Source organism: Lissotriton vulgaris, chromosome 1_1 (assembly GCF_964263255.1).
Source record: "Lissotriton vulgaris chromosome 1_1, aLisVul1.2, whole genome shotgun sequence".
In the NCBI taxonomy this organism is placed as follows: domain Eukaryota; kingdom Metazoa; phylum Chordata; class Amphibia; order Caudata; family Salamandridae; genus Lissotriton; species Lissotriton vulgaris.
In genome coordinates this window covers 1661207218-1661227127 of record NC_141685.1, presented here as the reverse complement: position 1 = coordinate 1661227127, position 19910 = coordinate 1661207218, and the positions used below count along the sequence as shown (strand labels likewise).

Sequence of the window (19910 nt, the reverse complement as noted above, 5' to 3'; positions counted from 1 at the left end):
TGTTTTAGACTGCACTGCAGCTTTTAACTATACAGTTCGGGATGGACTTTGGAAAAAACACAAGTGTATGAAAAATAGTGAAGAATGTGTTTGTTTCTGATAGAGTTACATTAGAAAAACCTGGAAATGGTCTGAACCTATCTGACGGATCACTTATAGGTGGAATGTATGCACTAAATGGGCTCAAACAAGGTGTGTACTGATCCTGTGCCTCTAAAATACAATGTATGTATTGAAATCTAGCTGAATGCTTTGAACATGTATACTACGCACCTTTAAGCATTACTTTACTCAGCCTGTCAATTGATCTTGTATGCAGGTGATGCAGTGTTTCCGTCAAAAACCCAAGTGTGTTTGCAAACCTTCATCAATCACAAGAAGTAGTCAGTATTTGAAAGGCAATGGTCTCTAGATTCAGGTTGCAAGCACAACAATCTCATGCTTAGTAGAGGCCTGGTGCATAAGAGATAATACTTCGCTGGTAGGTGTTTGGAAATCATAAAATATTTTAATTATTTGGTTAACACATTTTTTTTAAATGTCAGTGGCATATAAATGCCAGGAACTAGTCGGCAGAAGCCATGTGAACAATGAATGATAGCTAACAATTACTCGTTACACATTTTTTCCAATGTCTGTTTTTTGTGTATATTACTCAGCCAGAACGCAAAAGTGATAATACCTTTATTCTTCACACTTGAGATCCTGAGACTCCTGTTCCAGTCCCCGCTCTCGTGCTTTGCAGAGCAGGTCACCTCTGTCCCATCTGTGCAGCTTGTGGTGTTCAGTAAAGCTCTCCGTGTCGTGCTGTAGGTCCCCTCTGGGTTCTGTATCTGTGTGACGCTGTTCTCCAGCTCCTGTGGTTCTCCACATGCTGACGTCATTGTGATGTGTATGGGGGCTGGGTAGAACTCACTCACTGCACACGTCACCTGCTCTACAAAGGGAGACCCAGGCGCAGACTTTGAGGAAAGCCAGACTCTTGGAGGTGCTGTGAAGAAGACATGACAACTAGTGAAGCCCCAGAATGCTAGCTATATGTGTGGGCCACCAGGCCACTCAAATACCTAATTACACATTTATCATGACCTATTTCAGACAGAATGATGCAGATCTTTCACTGTGCTCGAGAAAGGGATGTAAAAATATGAAGCTGTGTTACCACTTCCTCCTGTCACTCATTGACGTCAAGTGTGTTTGTCAGCAGATGTGAGATGAGTAATAAACGTGGGTGAGCATTGCCTGGGTAGGACAGTGAGCATTCAAATGGAAAAAGTATGGTGCTAGGTTAAGACCATGGTTTTCATCAACCCTAAATACTATGGATCTTTCATGTGCCCTATATGGATTTGTCATAATGAAACCAATATGGTCTTGGATGGAGGTAGATCCAATAAAAAGGACAGTTTTGCATAATTTTGACTACAATATTTATACCAAACTATTGCACTAAATATGGCCAGATAATGCCAAATTGTATTAATTTAATGCAGAAAAGTTTAAAGATCCAAGACAGCAGATTTTATTTTTATCAGGAACAGGGCCTTGTGGGGGCTAATTGATGCTAAATAAACCATGAAACCATTCTCATCTTATTCACCATCAAGTACTGATATGGTTTTTCTCCTTCCTGTCACAAAGATGTCAATAGAATCATTTCAGCCGTCTGATTTACCACTAAAATGAGGGCTGCTCCAGGACTCCACATTATACCTCTAACTTATCGACCTATAGATGGTAACTTTGAGCGATACGGTCAAAGAAAAGGACATTAACAACCATCAGTGGTCAACTGGATGTAGTTGATACCCAACTTTACTTGAAAATCTTCGAGTCTTCCTGATAACACTAACAGACGTAATGAGCGTGTTCATGTTTGAACTAAACTGAAAGAAATGATAGTTCCTACTCCCATACTCAAAAGAACCCCTCACACCAGTATCATTTTCACTTTATATACCCCCCTCTGGCCATCTTCCCTCTTTGACCCTTCAGCCAAGCTACTCTGATTTATCATTGATTAGAAAATAACTATATGCAACTCTACATAGCTAAGCTGGCCAAAACTGCCTCTTTCCAGCTCTACTTCTTCTGGAAGCTCAAACCCACAACTCCACCAGCAGGTTTCAGAACTTTGGTAAAAGCTATGGTTCTTTCTCACCTTGACTGTGACAACGCTGCGCTAGCTGGTCTCCATAAATCCTCAGTGGCAACTCCTACAGCCATCTTACACTCCGCTGCATAACATGTCAAGAGAGCAAAAGAATCAGACAGCATCTCACCCAAATAAGAGAACTCTACTGACTGTCACTAGAGACCAGACTTGACTTCTAAAGAGCCAAATCAAAGGCAAAGTGACCGTACTCTTTAAATCCTTATCACAAATCACCAAACCTCTCTATCAAGCTTTGCCCTGTAAAGCGCTCAGAAGAACCCAGACCAAGTTCAATATTCCTAGCCTTTCGCAAGCCCTACAAACTCATTTTACAGACACCACCTGAAACCCGATCATTCATACAGCGTCCTTTGACACTGTTATATCTGTTACTTTTTCTTGACTCCTAATAGTTTTGTGTTTAGTCTCCTCTACAAATATATTCTGGTGTGTTGCTGATTGTTGCTTAGTATGAAGTGTGTCTATGTGCTGCCGAATAGTACTTTGTAATCTATTGATTTATGCGAAGCGCACAGCTATTCATGTAGTGAGGTCTGTGCTATGTAAATGCCACATTTGATAATAAAACAGACTTCTTATCTTCTTAACATTAGTTACTCCTCGCATCTAATGTCATGTTTTTTCTCAAATGAGAAGAGCAATTCTCTCCCACCACCTCAGCAACTGAAGCCAGAGAACTAGACCTGCCTTCCCAACCTCATTCTCTAATCAAACCGCACCTGGCAGTCGGTAAAATGTCATTCTAAAGCAAAATATTTGCACAACCAGCGTAAGACTGCAAGCCTAGTCGTAGATGCTCATAGATAATATGATTTATTAGATGATACGTTACCAAACACCACAAGCGTGGTCCAGTTTCCTTGGATACTATATGCAGGCGGTGGTAGTATGACGTGGATCGTGCAGCGATAGATTCCGGCATCACTGGGCTTTACACCTGTGATCTTCAGGATTGAAACTCCCTTGTTTTCATCTTTTAGGAAGGACATCCGGCTTTTATCCACTGTGGATTCTGGGGTGAATAACTCTTTATGTTGGCCACGAAATTCCCACTCAGGGCGGAATCGGGTGAGATTGTGCCATCCACGGGAGCATGTCAAATTCACAGAATCTCCACTCGATGCAACTACAACAGGATTATTGTTTAAGGTCGTAGACGCCTGCTGGGTGGTGCAAGCTGGAAAACAGAAAATAGATGCAAAAAGACTTTATAGGCTGCTTAATTTAAAATACAGTCTTCAAATATTGATCAACAATAACCCCTTTCGCCAGTACAAGCTCCCCGTCCTTGGTCATTGCAACTAAATCACTCAGATTTATCATCAACCACAAAATAAAGATGTAGCTAAGCTGGTCAGACAAGCCCTTCGAACATCCAAAACACAATAGTGGAACAAGCAAATTGGAGAAGTGCCACCTTAATTGGACAAACTTCAGGTAAGTGTTCCCTGAAAAGTTGCCCCTCTTCTGGATGTATTAAAATAAGGCTCTCCTAACAATCCTTGAACCCCCCCATCGGTGGCTCAGATTTTAGCTGAAATTGGCAGTTATTTAACCTTTCTCTGCTGTCAGGCACAGTGCCAGTAGCTTAGATAGGCGTAGTCCCTCCACTTCTAAAAACAATAGGAAACCCAGCGGGCCTGGATTTAGCTGATGTAAAAACGACTATTGCTCAATCACTTTGCTATCAACACTTGGTAAGATCTTGGATGAGGCGGTCACCAAGCACCTCTCGGGATTTCTAGAAGAAGATAAAACTAGGGTGACTGGCAGTTGTGCTTTCCACCTAGTAGGGTACAGAACGTGCCATGACAGCTCTGACGACATCAGATACACATTGGGCGATGCCAATGCAGCTTGGGTGATCTTACTAGATCTTTATACTACTTTCAGCACAAACAATCAACAGATGCTGATGACCAGACTTACAGAGGTGGATGTTAATGACAATGTTTGGGACTAGTGTAGGCCATTCCTAGCTTATCAGTATCAATTTTTAAGATTGGCAAACTTTTAGACCTGACAACAACCTGTGGTGTGCCTCAGGGATCCTCACAGTTGACCGTCCTTTTTATCTGTCCACAAGACCAGTGTTCGGCATCATTCTTTCTTTGGTTGTTGAAATGCTTTTATGCTGATGATACTCAGATCTTGATCCACCTGGATGCTCAGACACCTCCTTCAGCTAAGAAGTTGCATGCCTGCTTGGAGCTGTTCAGCAGTGGGTGGACCAATTTTATTTTAAAGCTTAACCACAAAAAAACAGAGCTCATGCATATGTGCAGGCATAGACTCCATTGCAATAATTATTTATGGCCTGGTCCCATGCGTAAGCCTCCAAGTCCCCAGGATAAAGTGATATCCTTGGAAGTAATCTTGGGTAACGACCTGGCTTTCAAACATCATATTTCTGCCATATCCAGGGGCATAGCTTCAGGGGGGTGTTTGAATTGTGACATCCCCCAAATACATGGATTTTTGGCTAAGTAGCTGCATCGGGGGGCCCTGAGTGGAGTCTGCTATATCGGTGTTGGTTTTTCTCATCATTCTAATTTGACTAAGAGGTTTTAACTTGCTCATTTTTTGGGTTGGGGATTTACATATTGTGACCAGTTCACCAAAAATAACTGTAAATCTGCACCCACATTCCATGAATGGGTGCAAAAGTACTACTTTTTAGAACTCACAAACATTGGCAGTAGTGGACTTGGACCCAAAAGATGATGGGCCACCAAATGTTTGCAAACAGTTTAATCACTGGCAGTCGCTCTGGGTAGCCTTCCATCCTATCTTTTTTTCATCCAGTGTGTCACTCTAGACCAGTGAGACTCAAAGTATGGCCCGGGGGCAGCAAGCGGCCCTTCTGACCCTTAGAAGCAGCCCCCTGGTCAACAGCAGCCCTAGAGAACTGGTCTGCTGTTTACTTGATTCAGAAGGAACATTAAACAGATGTTAAATGAACCGACAAGCATTTAATTAAAGGTTAATTTAAGTTAAAGAAAGGAAGTAACAAGTGTGTACTTCACTGCTAACATTTAGAAACATTTTTATTTTAAAAATATCTTGCAGCAAAAGTGTGAAAGTATGATAAAATTCTGTGCAAAATTTAAAAAGTGTGTTTCATTAACATGCAGAGCCATTTCACCATAGCACCTCATATTATACTGGTTCATTCAGAAGTATTTTTTTTAAGTGATAGTTTTTCCAATATTAATGTGGAAACCAGCCAAATAACAACCAATCAAGGGCTAAGAGTCAAGTCAGTTTTTATATGCACACTTTGGGTGGCATGGGTTCCTACGATAATGAACAACATTATAGTTTATTAAATCTAATACTGGAGAAGGTTTTGTATGACACACATCCTGAAGTCATGCACTTCAAGATCCTCATATGTGATAGTGAAGAATATGAAGGGAAAGTGAAATAAAACAGTTGCCTAGGATCACACAATTTAGTTAAGTGGAGAAGCTGGGATAAATCTCAAGTTTTCTGGTTACACATTATGCAATTCAGACACTAGATCTGTATGCTTTGCCTACCCTATACTCACCTTATCGTAAATCTCCTCCCCACATACACCCCTTACACCACCCTCCTGGCATCAATGCGGCCCTCGGTCACATCCCATACCAAACTTTTTGGCTCCGGGAAAAGTGTGGGCGAGTTCCCATGCTCCAGACAAATGCCCACCTACTGTGCCACCTAATGCAAAACTTCACCCACTCTCCCCTGCGGCCTAACGTTTATTCAGTTGGCAAATTTGTGAATAACTCCCTCCCGCACCCATTTCACATACTAAATTACATCCCTGCCCATAGCAAATACTGGCTTTGGCTTGTTAAAGGCCTTGAACGAAATTCTCATCTTCCTCTGAAAACTGAGGGAGACACCCGTACTGAATAATAACATGCCATGATGCCCAGATTGGGCTATTGGTATGTCCTATGTGTAGATAGTCCATAACGCGAGATCACCAGACTCCCACGGATGCAAAACCACGCAGTGCAATCTTAAGAAATAGTGCAATACATATAGGTCTTCAGGGTTGCTGCTTCAGCTTCCAAGAGGTTAAAGTGTGGAGCAGCCTTTGTGACAAGCTTCGAATCACTTGTCGTTCAGGAAAGCGATTCAATTCTTCCTGCTCTATAAAAGGGATCTGGTTTAGCTCTGCCTCTGCTCACTTCTCGCAGCCAGATCTGCTTAAGCTCAGCACTAAGCATGGGCGAATTTTGCGAATCTGGCGTTCGTGAATTTGCGTATTTGCAAACTCGCAATCCGCAAAATCCGCAAAATATGCGAATTCTCGCGCATTTGCAGATTTTTTTGTTTTTATAGTGTTCTCAAGGTTTTCTGCCAGTTTGCGAGGATTTTGTACCAGTTCGCAATTGCGAACTTACTTGTCGGCACGCAACGGTCGCGACTATGTTGTTTCTACGTCTGGTTCATCATCACAGGTTCACAGCACCCTCTGTTTCAACACTGCCACCCTCTGTTTCACCCATGCCACCCTCTGGTACATCAATGCCACCCTCTGGTTCATCATCATCACTGTAGATTATGGGGGGGGGGAAAGCAAGCACAACTGCCCTGCTTCAACTGACATGAATTAATTTGGGGTTGATTTGTTAATGTGTCACTGTTTTGAAATTCCAGTCTGGCACCTGCTTCCTTAACTGTAATTTGCTTTCTGTTGCAGTGCAATTTTTTTTCTCCAGGACCTTTGTGGCCTACTTGTAGCTACTCTATGATCCGGCTGTGAGGGTCAGAGCAGGGTCATACAATTGTTGCAACTAGCAACTGAACTCTGGAGGGGCCCCAGTCAGGAAGCACTACAGGGAATGGATACTAATGATGAATTTAAACTTTTGCACCTGCTGAGTGCTTTCAGTTTAGCAAAACCCGTTTTTCTGCAGGACAGCAACTGTAATGCCCCAAACAAAGTTACTTGTGAAAGTTGATTTCTAATCCAAAAGTGATCCAAAGAAAGTCAAAAGACCTCAAATCCAAAAAAGTGCAGGCAAATGTCAACCTGATGAGTTATTCTGATAAAAATCATCATTTTCAGAAGGTCTATGCTGCTTGCTATTGGATTTCTTGTGCAGAATTGCAAATTTTGTAATTTCGCGAGTGCGAGATTGTTGCTGCCCGCCGCACCTACATGTTCGCAATTGCGAACTTACGCCGCAAAATTGTATCTCCAAGAAAAAACAAATCCGCTGCGTGCAAATTTGCGGATTTTCGGTAAATTCGCGAGCGTTCGCGGATAGCGAATTTACCGAAAATCCGCAAAATCCGCGAGCGGAACGGATTTTCCGCCCATGCTTACTCAGCACCACAAGGAGATTCAGGTGCCATACTTTCATGTTATACATATATAAATCAATTTATTCATAACCATTAGATTCGAATGTGACAAAGTTAAGGTGCACATCTGGGCGATTTTCCTATCAAACCATTTTCTTCGAAGACAGATTTAAACTATCAAACCGCTTTAAAAATGTATTGTAGATTCTGGATGACTACCGAAATAGATCGATTGACCTTAACGGAAATAAGAATTCCCCATTAAATCGGTGTCTTTGAAAGTCATGGAATATGACACCTTTCCAGCTGCTCTGTTTTTTCAAGACATCTGAAAAAATCTTCCAACTGGTCCATTGACTTAAAGGCCCACAGACTTCTGCAGGTGCGGATTACAAGGAACCAGACTGAACAGGAAAAGCTGAACATGTGGCTCTGCATTCACCTGGGGCCATAATGCATACAGGTAGGTAAAATACAAAAACAACGGGGGCGTGGCTAGCAGCCAACGATGGCGGCCGCAGCTTAGGGAGGCTCCCGGGTAAAGGCGGCTTTCCGCATCAATCCGTACAATTATCCTGATCTACTCCGGCTACAAAGGGTGGACCGGACCCAGAGACCGTGCAGCGAACGTCTCCAGAACTTTCCGGTGCGGCGACAGTCCGAACCAGCACTTTACCGCTGGCCGACGACGGAGGAGGAGCCGGGCCTACACGCGACCACGAGAACGCGGAGCCACAGTTTGGGCGACCCAGCCGGAAGCGGCCTGAAGCCGGGGCCGGAGGGCCGGAAGTGTCGGCTCATCAACTGCTTCCTTCCGAAGACCCGCGGAATCTCTCCGCAGCGACCAAAACTCGTGGGCCCACTCTACAATCACCTGCTGACCCTCGCCGGGCGTACTAAGCGCTGCCAGAGACTCAGAAGACGACAAGTCCTCTAGGCTCGTCGCCGCCATTGCCCGGAGAAGAAGACCGGGAAAATCACTGTGCCGCCTCGACAAGAATTGCACCATGTCGCACAGAGGCCCCAAAAACACGACAACCCAGGCCAAACTGGACAAATTTGCGTACGACAGACGCTCGCCCTCACAGGAACAGCGCAAAACCGTTGGAGGGAAAATCGCGGAGGCCGAGGTGGTGAGGAAAGCCACACTGGACGATGTCCTGGCGGCGCTGGCGCAGGTACAAGAGACTGTGGGGGCCACGGCGACTGAAGTCACCTTAATCAGGGCGGATCTGCAGAAGATGAACGAACGGGTCAAGCAAGTCGAAGTGGTCACGAAATCGCTGGTCGAAGATGTGTCCGAACTGCAGATTGCTATGGAACGCCTGCAAACGGACAACAAACTACTCAGGGACAAACTGGACGACCAGGAAGGTCGCTCACGACGCAATAATGTCCGTATTCTAGGCGTTCCGGAATCGGAAGACACTGGGGCCCTAGACCTGTATGTGGAAGATCTGGTAAAGACTCGACTCCAACCTAAAGGCCTGTCAAACTTTTTCTCGGTCGAAAGAGCCCACCGTGTTCCGGGAGGGAAACCCAGGACCGGGGGCCCACCGCGACCAATACTGGCGAGGTTGTTCAATTTCCGAGACAGGGACGGCATTTTGCAGGCTGCAAGAGTGGCGCCGACCATTCAAATCCAGAACTCCAAAATCGCTTTCTTCCCGGACTACACAGCGGAGGTGTCGAGGAAGAGGAGAACATTCCTGGAAGTCAAGAAAACCCTACGGGAGAAAGAACTACCTTACTCAATGATATTCCCGGCCAAGCTACGGGTGGTAGCGGACAAAAAAGTTTGGATTTTCGATTCTCTCGACACGGCCCGGGATTGGCTGGAAGGTTGGCACACCGTTGGGCGACAGCGCAGGACGAACAGACCGGAGTCGGATCGCAGAGGAGGCAGCAGAAATGGCTCGCAGGCATCTGGGCGTGTGGAGGGCGCAGAACGCTCGCCTTCCCATGGATTTGAAGGGGGGGGGCGAAAATGAGTGACTCCGTCGGCGGCCATTGAACTGAACTGAACGAGCTCGCCAATCACCGGACAAACTTTATGTTTCACAGCTGCACGTTGACTCTGGCAAGGCAACCCCGAGAGCCTACAGGGGAGCCGCCAACCCGGGGAGACGCTCTCCCCCTTACACGCAAGTACTCTGGTTTTGGGATGGGTAAAGCACTCTGCTCAGTTGGGGTGGCGGGCAGTTGAAGGTCCGTTAAGCAGGGGGGCAGGGAGGGGGGACTGTTTTGAATGGTTTCTGTTAGGAATGTGCACAAAGGGTCGAGGACATTGTTTCAGGGCTTATGGAAATCGGGAGACATTGTTGAGAACAGACAGTGACACTATGCCCCCATGAAGATTCTGAACGCCTCGCTGCGCGACGACGCAGCCGATAGACCAGTCTCATCTTTGGGGCGCTACAGCGTGTGTCTCATACTCCCCGATGGCTAACAATACTGTACAGGCAGGGGGATTGAACCCCGCTGATGCGTAATGCCCACCACTGACCTTGATGTCCTGGAATGTGAGAGGCCTGGGGGACAAGGTAAAACGGGGATTGGTTCTAACTGCTATTAAACGCCTGCGGCCTACTGTGGCCCTACTGCAAGAAACACACCTGGTGGGAGGGGCTACTAAAGCCTTAGATAGGCGAGGTTACAAAATGTGGGCACACTCTGCATTCACGTCCGGCTCCAGGGGGTCCGGCGTTCTCGTGCAGAAAAACTCACGATTCCTGCCCCTGTCCACCAAAACTGACGACCAGGGCTGTTTTGCGGCCGTACAGGGACAATGGGAGGGGAAACTCTTCAATCTAGTGTCAGTGTATGTTCCACCGGCTTTGCACTCAGTCCACCTCCCGAGACTAGGGGACTTCCTCTTAACTCTCCCCGAGGGTGAGATAATTCTGGGGGGGGGGACTTCAATGCTGTCTTAGACCCACAACTGGATAAATACCCCGCTCCAAACCAGACTGGGGGGGAAACATATTTCCGACGATTCACCACGGCCATGGGCCTAACAGACATTTGGAGACACCTACACCCGGGCATGTGAAGGACTGGGTTCTTTTGGACCCAGCGGTGCCAGGGCACAACACCTGAAACCTTCGTGGGTAACCTGCTCCGGCGTTCAAGTCACAGAGACACGGGACACTTCCTCTGACGTCAAAGATTCAAGGTTTATTTGCTGCAGGGAACACAGAGATCACGACAAGTACACAGCGTGCAACTTGGGGAGACTGCTTCAAATTGGTTCTGTGGATCGCTCCTTTTATACAGTTTTTACCCATAGGATAACATTGAGCACAAAAGTTTACAACCCGGTTCCCACAATTATCCCCCAGAGGGGTCGCTTTGGTCACTTTAAAACACACAAGGTCCGGAACATAAGTGCGGAAACATTTGGCGGTTCCCAACTGTAAAAACCCATCTTCCCACCATTAGCAAATTCCAATCGGCAGTAAAACAGATCGAAATAGGAACGAAGACAGGTGTAGAGGAAGACGGAGACAGTGGGGAGATCGGAAAGGGTGTAAAAGGGGAGGTATCGGGAAACACGAGATACAGGCATCAAAGGGACGTGTCTAATGAGATGCACGGCTGAGACAATAAGTCCGTGCGGCAAGATGAGCCTCGAGCGGCGCCATCTGCCTTACAGCAGCAACCCCCTCATCATAAAAGACACTTACAAAGAACATGTGTCTTCCGCAAATATCTTGGGAGTCCCAGGGTCGCGAAGCGGACAGCGTCCGTTCGCTGGCTACTTGAGGGCAAGAGACAAAATGGATGCCGTATCTAAGATGGAACCCGTGGGTGCAGATGAAAAACCCACATAACAAACGAACGGTTTAAGTTAGCACAGCGAAACTGCGCACACTTACTAAACTCGTCATTTGCGGTTCATAGATACCAGACTCGACCATATTCGTGCGAGTCAAAAACACCACCTATAATTGTCACGGAACCTCAGACGCTCCTTTTGCCCTCATGTAGGCAAGCACTAGTCGGAATCATATTCGATATTCATCAGACCCTCGAGATGTTGTTGTAGCATAGCTCTGTCCAATCGAGTCCCCTTGGTAACAGATGGTTGTCTCATACACGTTGTAGCACAGAGGCCACATAAGGCAGGACCACACTGCACACAAAGGCAACACGTGAACAGGAACACTACCACAACTCCGATGATCATCAGAATTTTCCAACCCCAAGTCGACATCAGGCCCCAAAACCATCCAAGTAGCGTCCAATCCCCTTCATCCACGTGTATGGATTCGGAGATCTTATGCAACCTCGAGATGGCTTGATAGACGGTAGGAGCATTATCTGGAATGAAAATGCAGCAGCTCGAATGGATCACCTTACATACCCCACCGCGATCTGCTAAGATGACATCTAGAACCATACGGTTTTGTAACGTCATAAGTCTCTCCGCCTGAAGTTCTGTGGTGATATTACCAAGGGCACTGGCAGTAATATTAGCTGTCGATTCTACCACTCGAGTCAACTGTCTCAGGTTCCTACTGTTAACCATAGGTCCCCAAAACGGGAGGAAACCCTTGAAAAAGTCTCCTGCCTCTTGACCGGCAGTATCCTCTTCGCTAATTACGCCTCGCACAACTCTAGTCTTATGATAATCAGCGTCTACAGTGAACGTCGGAGGCAACAGATTTTGCAATAAAACATGAGCCCATGAAGTCTGCGGGCAACCATGTGTATGCACGATCATAACAGATAAAGTAGGTACCCTTGGCGGCCAGAAACACAGGGGACGAGAACATTGGCAGAATGTAATTTTCAGTGCAAGCACTTGCTCCAAGTCGGGCTTGCGATCTTCGGCCACGACCCATAAGACAAAAATTACCAGTGTGGGGTACGACCCATATTGGAGGCGAGCTTTTAAGCTGCTTTTCACTAGTGAACGCACTATATTCACCTCTACTTAGGACCTTATAGGCTTGTACCTCTTCTTCAGGGATAAGAAAAGGGTCATGGATCTCACTATCCATATCCTCTATTGCTATCGATAAAGGCTTCTGATACGAGGTAGGGCCAGAGTAGGGGGAACGTGGTTCTCGAATGGGGTGGAAACCCAGTGCGCTTCGAAACATTGTTTGAAATGCTCGAGCTGACCCTTGGGAACTATACGGTAACACCAGATATGGGATTCCCTTATCCGTAGTGTGTGGCATCAACCCACACACCCAACAATTAGTAGTGTTAACCACTAACTGATGCTGATGGAGGAGCTGAATAAAGGAATTGTTGCGAAATTCTACACGTCTAGCCTGCTCGTGTTCCGGTAACATATGAAAGGAATGGGGAGAAGCAGTGGAGGTAAGATTAGGGTAAGGAGTAGGAGTAGGGGTAGCAGGTAAGAAGTAAGACATCGTGTAATACACCCCACCCGCCAATAATGCAGAAGCAGTCAAAAATAATACAAATAGTTGGAATATAAAACATTTGGTACGACTGAGTTGCTGCAGCTTGAATCTATAGACTTGAGCTCCCTCCAAATCATTCAGCTTCGAGAATGCCATTCCCTATGACCGTCCGCAACGTTTCTTGACGCACTTCGTTCAGTGCAGCAATAGTCAATCCCCAGGAGTTCCTAGGAACCGACGGCCTTTAACCTAGCGTCAAGACCTACTGTCCAGAAGGAAGTACGCGCGCGGCCCTACGGCCTTTAATGCACAATATGTATGTACAAGCACAATGTCTCTCAGGCTGTGGAAGTAAAAAGATACAAGGAAGGAACTCAATATATGTATATATATGTACACAAATCACAGTGATACGAATGTTCAAAACTGATCACGGGAAACGAGGATATTGCAGTTGTCAATTTCAGCAAAGCAAGGAAAAATTTTATTTGTCCTTAGTGCGAGATCGCAGAGAATATCTGTGTTTCCCGGGACGTGTCTGCTCGTCAAACAAAGGATCCGTTGAAGAGACAACGTCCTGCTGATCAGTTGAGTGTTCTGGTCTTGAGTCTTTTGCTGACAATGTTTCAACAGCCGCTTTCTGCTGCGCCGAGGATTCTCCAACAGGCTGTGCGTCGCTGAAAGGCACAAACGCTGGCAATGTTTCTGTTTCTGTTGACGCAATGCCTTTCCTTACCCACGGGTCTGCCGGCAAAGGAATAGGGACTCGCTTACAATGGGTAGCATGTACCCAATTTTTCCGCCCCTCAAGACGAACGGCAGTCCTCGTGGCCAGGAGCACCTGGTAAGGTCCGGTAAATCTAGGGTCCAGATTGTTCTTTCGTGAAAAGTTGCGTGTAACCACCCAGTCCCCGGGCTGGAGCTGGTGGCCTGGACCCTCCGTCTGCGTCGGCAATGCGTCGTAAACCTGTTGGTGAATTAACCTCAGTTTAGCAGTCAAGTCATGTAAATAGTCAATCAACATTGGATACTCAAGATCAGAAAACATTCCTGGCCTAGGAACCCCCCACACATTCGCAGGACGGCCGAACACTATCTCATAGGGGCTAAGCCCTACTCGGGAGTGTACAGTCGCCCTAGTTGACAGTAATGCTAGGGGTAAAGCGTCAGGCCACGAAAGACCAGTCGTAGCCTGAATCTTTGCTAGCTTTAGTTTAAGGGTGCCATTGTACCCTTCAACTAATCCAGCTGACTGAGGATGATTGGCACTGTGGAATTTCTGATTTATTCCAAGGCCCTTACACACACTCTTCATCACACTTCCAACAAACTCACTTCCGTTATCTGACCACACGACTCTAGGCATTCCATACCGAGGAAAGTATTCCTTCAGTAGGATTTTCGCAGTAGACAAAGCAGTATTGTCTTTGAGGGGATAGGCCTCGATCCATCGGGAGAATGCGCAAACCACTACTAAGACGTATTTCAGGTTATTGCATCGCTCCATATGGATGAAGTCCAATTGAATCACCTCAAAGGGACATGAAGGAGGAGCAAAACTGCCAGGGGGAGTTGGGGTTCCTTTGCCAGGGTTGTACATTATACACACCATACAATTCTTCACCAGACGTTCAGCACATTTCGTAATGCCATCATTCTTCCACACAGCAGCCAACAACTTACAAATACCTTTCGCGCTAATATGTGCTAACCCATGTGCCATTGTCACAACGGCCAGCACATACGCATCAGGCAACAACCATCTTTTCTGATCCGACAAATCAATCCAACAACCATTCGCATCCAACTTTCCCGTACTTTCTTTCCACTTCGTCTTTTCAGTCCCAGTGGCCTCATTCTGAATTGCTTTCACATTCTCTATAGTATCTTCACACATACTCGATTCTGTAGGCCACCTAACCGAACTCGTCACATACATTCGAGTGCTAAGGTTCCGGGCAGTCTCCTTAGCAATCTCATCTGCAAACGCATTACCACGACCAACATCATCCGTCACTTTACGATGCGCACTACACTTAACAATCGCAACTTGTGTAGGCAAAGTCAATGCATCCAAAAGGTCGTTCACAAGCTGGCCATGCTGTATCTTCGTACCGTGCGACGTCAAGAAACCACGCTCTCGCCACAAACGTCCAAAACTATGTGCTACACCGAACGCGTATTGACTATCAGTGTACACATTCACACGTTTCCCTTTCGCTAACACACATGCTCTAGTAAGAGCGATCAGTTCTGCAGCTTGGGCAGAATTCTGATTCAACCTTGCAGTCTCAATAACAGTATTCAATGTTACAACAGCATAAGCAGTAGTCACATCGCCATTCGGCAACTTAAAACATGACCCATCCACATACAAGGTGCCATCCGGATCTTCCAGTGGAGTGTTTTTAAGGTCCACTCGACCTTTCGTTTCCTCTTCCGTCCTCAAGTAGCAGTCATGTTCTGCTACTTCATCTGACTCTGCACTAATTGGTAATAAAGTTGCCGGATTTAGGACATTACAACGTTTTATCTGAATATGGCTTGCCAAGAGCGTCAATTCGTACCCAGACAACCTCGCACTCGTCAGGTGCTGAGTTTTCGTACGATTCAGAAGAGTATCGACTGCATGCGGAACCATCACCGTAAGCATATTATCCATGACCAATCCTGCTGATTGTCGGATGGAGACCGCAGCTGCCGCAGTTGCTCTCAAACAACTCGGCAATGCTCTAGCTACTGGGTCTAAGGTCGAGGAAAAATATGCACATGGACGCTGTTTACCACCAAAAGGTTGCGTTAAGACACTCAAAGCACAACCTTCCCTCTCGTGAACATATAGCGTAAACGGCTTACTGTAATCAGGGGTACCTAACACAGGGGCCGAACACAATGAATCACGTAATTCAGAAAAACTTTTCTGACATTCTTCCGTCCATGGTAAAGGAGTTGAAACATCCTTGCACGTAAGAGCCACCAATGGTTTCGCTAGCAATGAAAAATTAGGAATCCATTGCCTGCAGTACGATGTGATACCTAGAAAGGCACGCACATCTCTTTGGGTTTTTGGCACAGCCATTCGCGCAATCGCTGCAATTCTCTCTGGGGTCAATCTCCTTCCCTCCTTTGACAATAAGTGACCTAGATAGGTTACTTCTTGACAACAATATTGGAGTTTAGAAGGTGACACCTTGTGATTTAACTCACAGAGATGTTGCAGCAATGATACCGTAGCAATTTTGCAAATGTCCTGAGTATCGGCAGCCACCAATAAGTCATCGACGTATTGAATCAAAGCCGCACCAACCGGCAACCGAAACGCATCCAGTTGACCCTTCAAGGCTTGACTGTAAATAGATGGACTTTCACAGTAGCCCTGAGGAGCGCGTTTGAACCGGAAGCTACGTCCACCGAGAGAGAAACCGAAAAGGTCCCTACTCTCTTCGGCAATCGGGATGCTGAAAAACGCATTTTTCAAGTCAATCACCGAAAACCATGACGCAGAAGCTGGAATCAGAGTCAGTAGCGCCGTGATGTCAGGCACAACAGGAAACTGAGGAACCACTATTTTATTTACTTCCCGTAAATCGATAACAAAACGATAAACAGGCGGTTTTGTAGGATCAGTACGTTTAAGAATGGGCAGTACAGGGCTATTGCACACGTTTCCCCGAGTCTCCTCAATAACATCTTTCTCGATCAGGTCATAGATGATCGCTAACAAAGCTCGTTCACCATCAAGGGAGATACGATATTGGGGAATACGCGGCAATCGCACATTCGATTTCAACTGAACAACATAAGGGGAGATATCAAGTAGGCCCACATCATTTGGACCCGTCGCCCACAAAGACGCAGGAAGAGAACTCAATTCCGGTGGAAGCTTATCGAGAGACAAATACATGGGAGAGACTACCCTCTCTCCTAACGTAAGCTTTACACCCGCAGGAGAACAATACAAAGTTGCATACAAACGTTTAAGCAAATCCAGGCCCAAAAGATTTTCGCCACAACCTGTGGTTAAAATCAACGGAGCCTCTAGCTCACGTGGCCCAATTTGAAGGGGCAAAGGGCGTGAAACAGGATTGCTAACGGGGGCGCCAGAGAATCCAACGGAAACATTTGTTAAGCCAGACAAAGGTGCGCCAGGGAGTTTCGAACGCATGATGGAACTTTTCGCTGCACCAGTGTCCAACAGAAAAGGCTCAACGACGCCCGATGTAGCAACTGCGACGTAAGGCCCTCTCTGATCAACCGGAACTGATACCACTCCCTCTCCTTGTCTTTGGCTGTCCTAGTAATTACTGTCTTCAGCTCCCTGATCGACGTAATAATCATCTACATTGTACTGCGCAGATCGCCCTTGCGATGATCCACGTTGATCGAAACAGTTATTAGAATTTGACGAATTGTCTGAGCGATCGTTTTGAGCACCACGACCTCTACCACGTGATGCCTGCTGTGAACCACCACGGCCTCCTTTAGACGAGTTACCACTATTACGTTCATGCAAAGCAGGACAATCAAATTTAATGTGCCCTTCCTGTCTACAATAAGCACACTGATTATACCCTAACGAGGATCTTTGGAAGGAGGAGTCATTACGTGGCAGCGATCGATTCGATTGTGGCTGTGATCTATTCTGTTGGGGCGCATTCTGATTGGAACGCGGCGGATACGCTTGTTGCAACAACACTTTAGTTTTTAATTCTTTCGTCTTTTTATCAGCGCGGTCATTCTCCTCTTTCTCCCTATTCTCATAATATTGTGCCGTAGCCAATATCTGAGCTGAGGTAGAAACGGCCCATGCACTTTCCGAATTCTTTAATTTATTACTCAAATCGGGCAACAAATTCGACACAAATTTATCCACAAACAACCTTTGTCCACCCTCAGTACCCATATCCTGTCCACTATGGTCAATGAATGCTTCTTCGAACCTCGTAAAGAAGTCTGATACACTCTCATCTTTCTTCTGCTTACAGGCTGACAACTTGTCCCAATTGACCCGCATAGCTGGCATGAGCGTTTTCATTAACGTTATGATTCGTTGAGGAAGAGCAGTAATCAGCTGCTCAGGCTTAGCGCCACCAACTTGCAACCCATCTGCCGCTACAATGGCCGCCCAATCACCACCCAGTTCGTTTGCGTGATTTTCCTGACGAATCTTAGCCCATACCGGTTGCGGTACGACATTGCCAAACAACATGTCGATATCAGCGAGATTCATTACCGTAGCATCTACGAGCTGCGATAATTCTTTGTAATACCCTGCAGGATTTTTGCGAGGGTCAGGCAAAGATTGCTTCACCTGTAATACTTCCGATCTTTTCCATGGGAGGTGTATCCATACTCTCTGGAAGAATGGCGGAACCGGGGGGTTTGCCCCAGGATTACCTGGCATCCAAACTGGCGGCACTTCACGCATAGGATATTGGCCAGACTCGTCTAGTTTCTCAATATCCTCAACAAATAGTGCATGAGGAATGGGAGCGGGACGAAGAGATAGCAACCGCTCAATAGCACGTCGGACATTAGTATCGACTATCAGTCCATTTGCGAACTGAAGCCGAAGCTCAGACAGGGCGGTCAGCACCTCGTCAGGCGCATCGGCCGCTATCTGATCATGAAGGAACTTGCACATTTCGTCAAACACATATCTCTGAGTTGGTATGTTGAATTGACTAAATGTTTCGAGGACAACGCGGGGTGGACTTCTCTGAGGATTGACCATCCAACCCATCGCCATATTATACAGCGCAACGCGTTCTCTGTTTCCAGGAAGCTGACTACGTCTCTGAGGACCATCGGAACCAGCAGATCCATGAACAGGTCCGAGTGACTGAAAGAAACTAGCCGCAAGGGGAGAATTGCGACTACGAGTAGAGGGAGAAGAATAAGACACAGGACTAACAAGAGAAGGAGTAGAAACAGTAGCAACAACAGGGGTTAACAAAACAGGAGCAGTAGCGGGAGCAGGAGTATGTGGAAGCGGAGGAGCAGTAGGAATAGAAACAGACAAAGGTGCAGGAACAGACGGAAGAGCGGGTGCAGGCTGAGGAACAGGCGGAGGAACAATAGGTGGAAGAACAGGTACGGCAGGGACCACAGGAGCTGCGGTACCCTGTACGTACGGAGGTGGCGACTTCATAAGATAGGACATTAAAGGATCCTCAACTGCCTCTTCCTTCTTATCTGACTCCGTAGGCAAAGACGGATAACATTTATCTATGGACATACGCTGTAGCCTCTCAAACACTTCCTTATCCTTATCCTCCTTATCACGCTGGAACTGCTCAGCTTTCTTCACTATGGTAGCAACATTATCTTGCTGACTACGTTTATTCTGTCTGATTTCTTTCTGTCGGGCTTCTTTGCGCCACAACCGAAAGGCATCAAACATGGCCGGCCTTGATTTACGTTCGAACAACTTCATTTCCAAATTATCTAAGATCGACGCCTCGAAGCTACCGTGAGGTGGCCAACGAAGGTCGCCGTCTTTCTTTGTATATTTAATCCAATAATCGTTAAAGGTAATCGGGCCTAGCCCATGTTTACTATATAAGTCATAAGTAGGAGTTCCAACCGGAGGTATCGGACACGAATCCTCCAGTCGGGAATCCGCACCACAAAGTCTGAAACAACTGAACAAAGTACTGCGACCAGGCATCTTGCACACTAGCCGAGTTTCACAAACTTCAAGGGTTACGGGATTTACCAAGTCCCAGCAAAGAACAAAACCCTCGGTTTTTGGCGGCTGCAGTCGTCAAATAATACAACAACAAAGTACGCTAGCAAAGTGTCACCGACAAAAACACTCACACAGCGTGAACAACAAAGACACTCGCTAAAGTGTCAACAACCAAGAACTCTGGGAGCGACCCACAAATACTTAACTCAAAGATCGATGGCGTCACCAGGGAGGCCCGTCAGTTGTCTCGCTATACCAAGGTCTACGCCAGGCGCCAAAACAGGTCTACAGTCAGGGCAGCAGTCCGTCGCAGCCGTCAGGAGGCGGGAATCTTCGCGGGAAAAGTCTTCGGGCC

The 19910-nt window shown here is 46.5% G+C and overlaps 1 protein-coding gene across 1 annotated transcript in view; it reads right to left on the bottom strand.

Annotated features, from left to right (window-relative positions):
* The window catches only part of LOC147751005 (tyrosine-protein phosphatase non-receptor type substrate 1-like), a 140074-nt gene that overhangs the window by 80484 nt on the left and 39680 nt on the right, over positions 1-19910 (bottom strand). The window contains exons 2-3 of the mRNA XM_086937487.1: positions 3009-3353; positions 683-991 (exon numbers count right to left, since the gene is read on the bottom strand). Coding sequence (XP_086793613.1) covers positions 683-991; positions 3009-3353 — 654 coding nt within the window. The remainder of the gene's footprint in view (positions 1-682; positions 992-3008; positions 3354-19910) is intronic.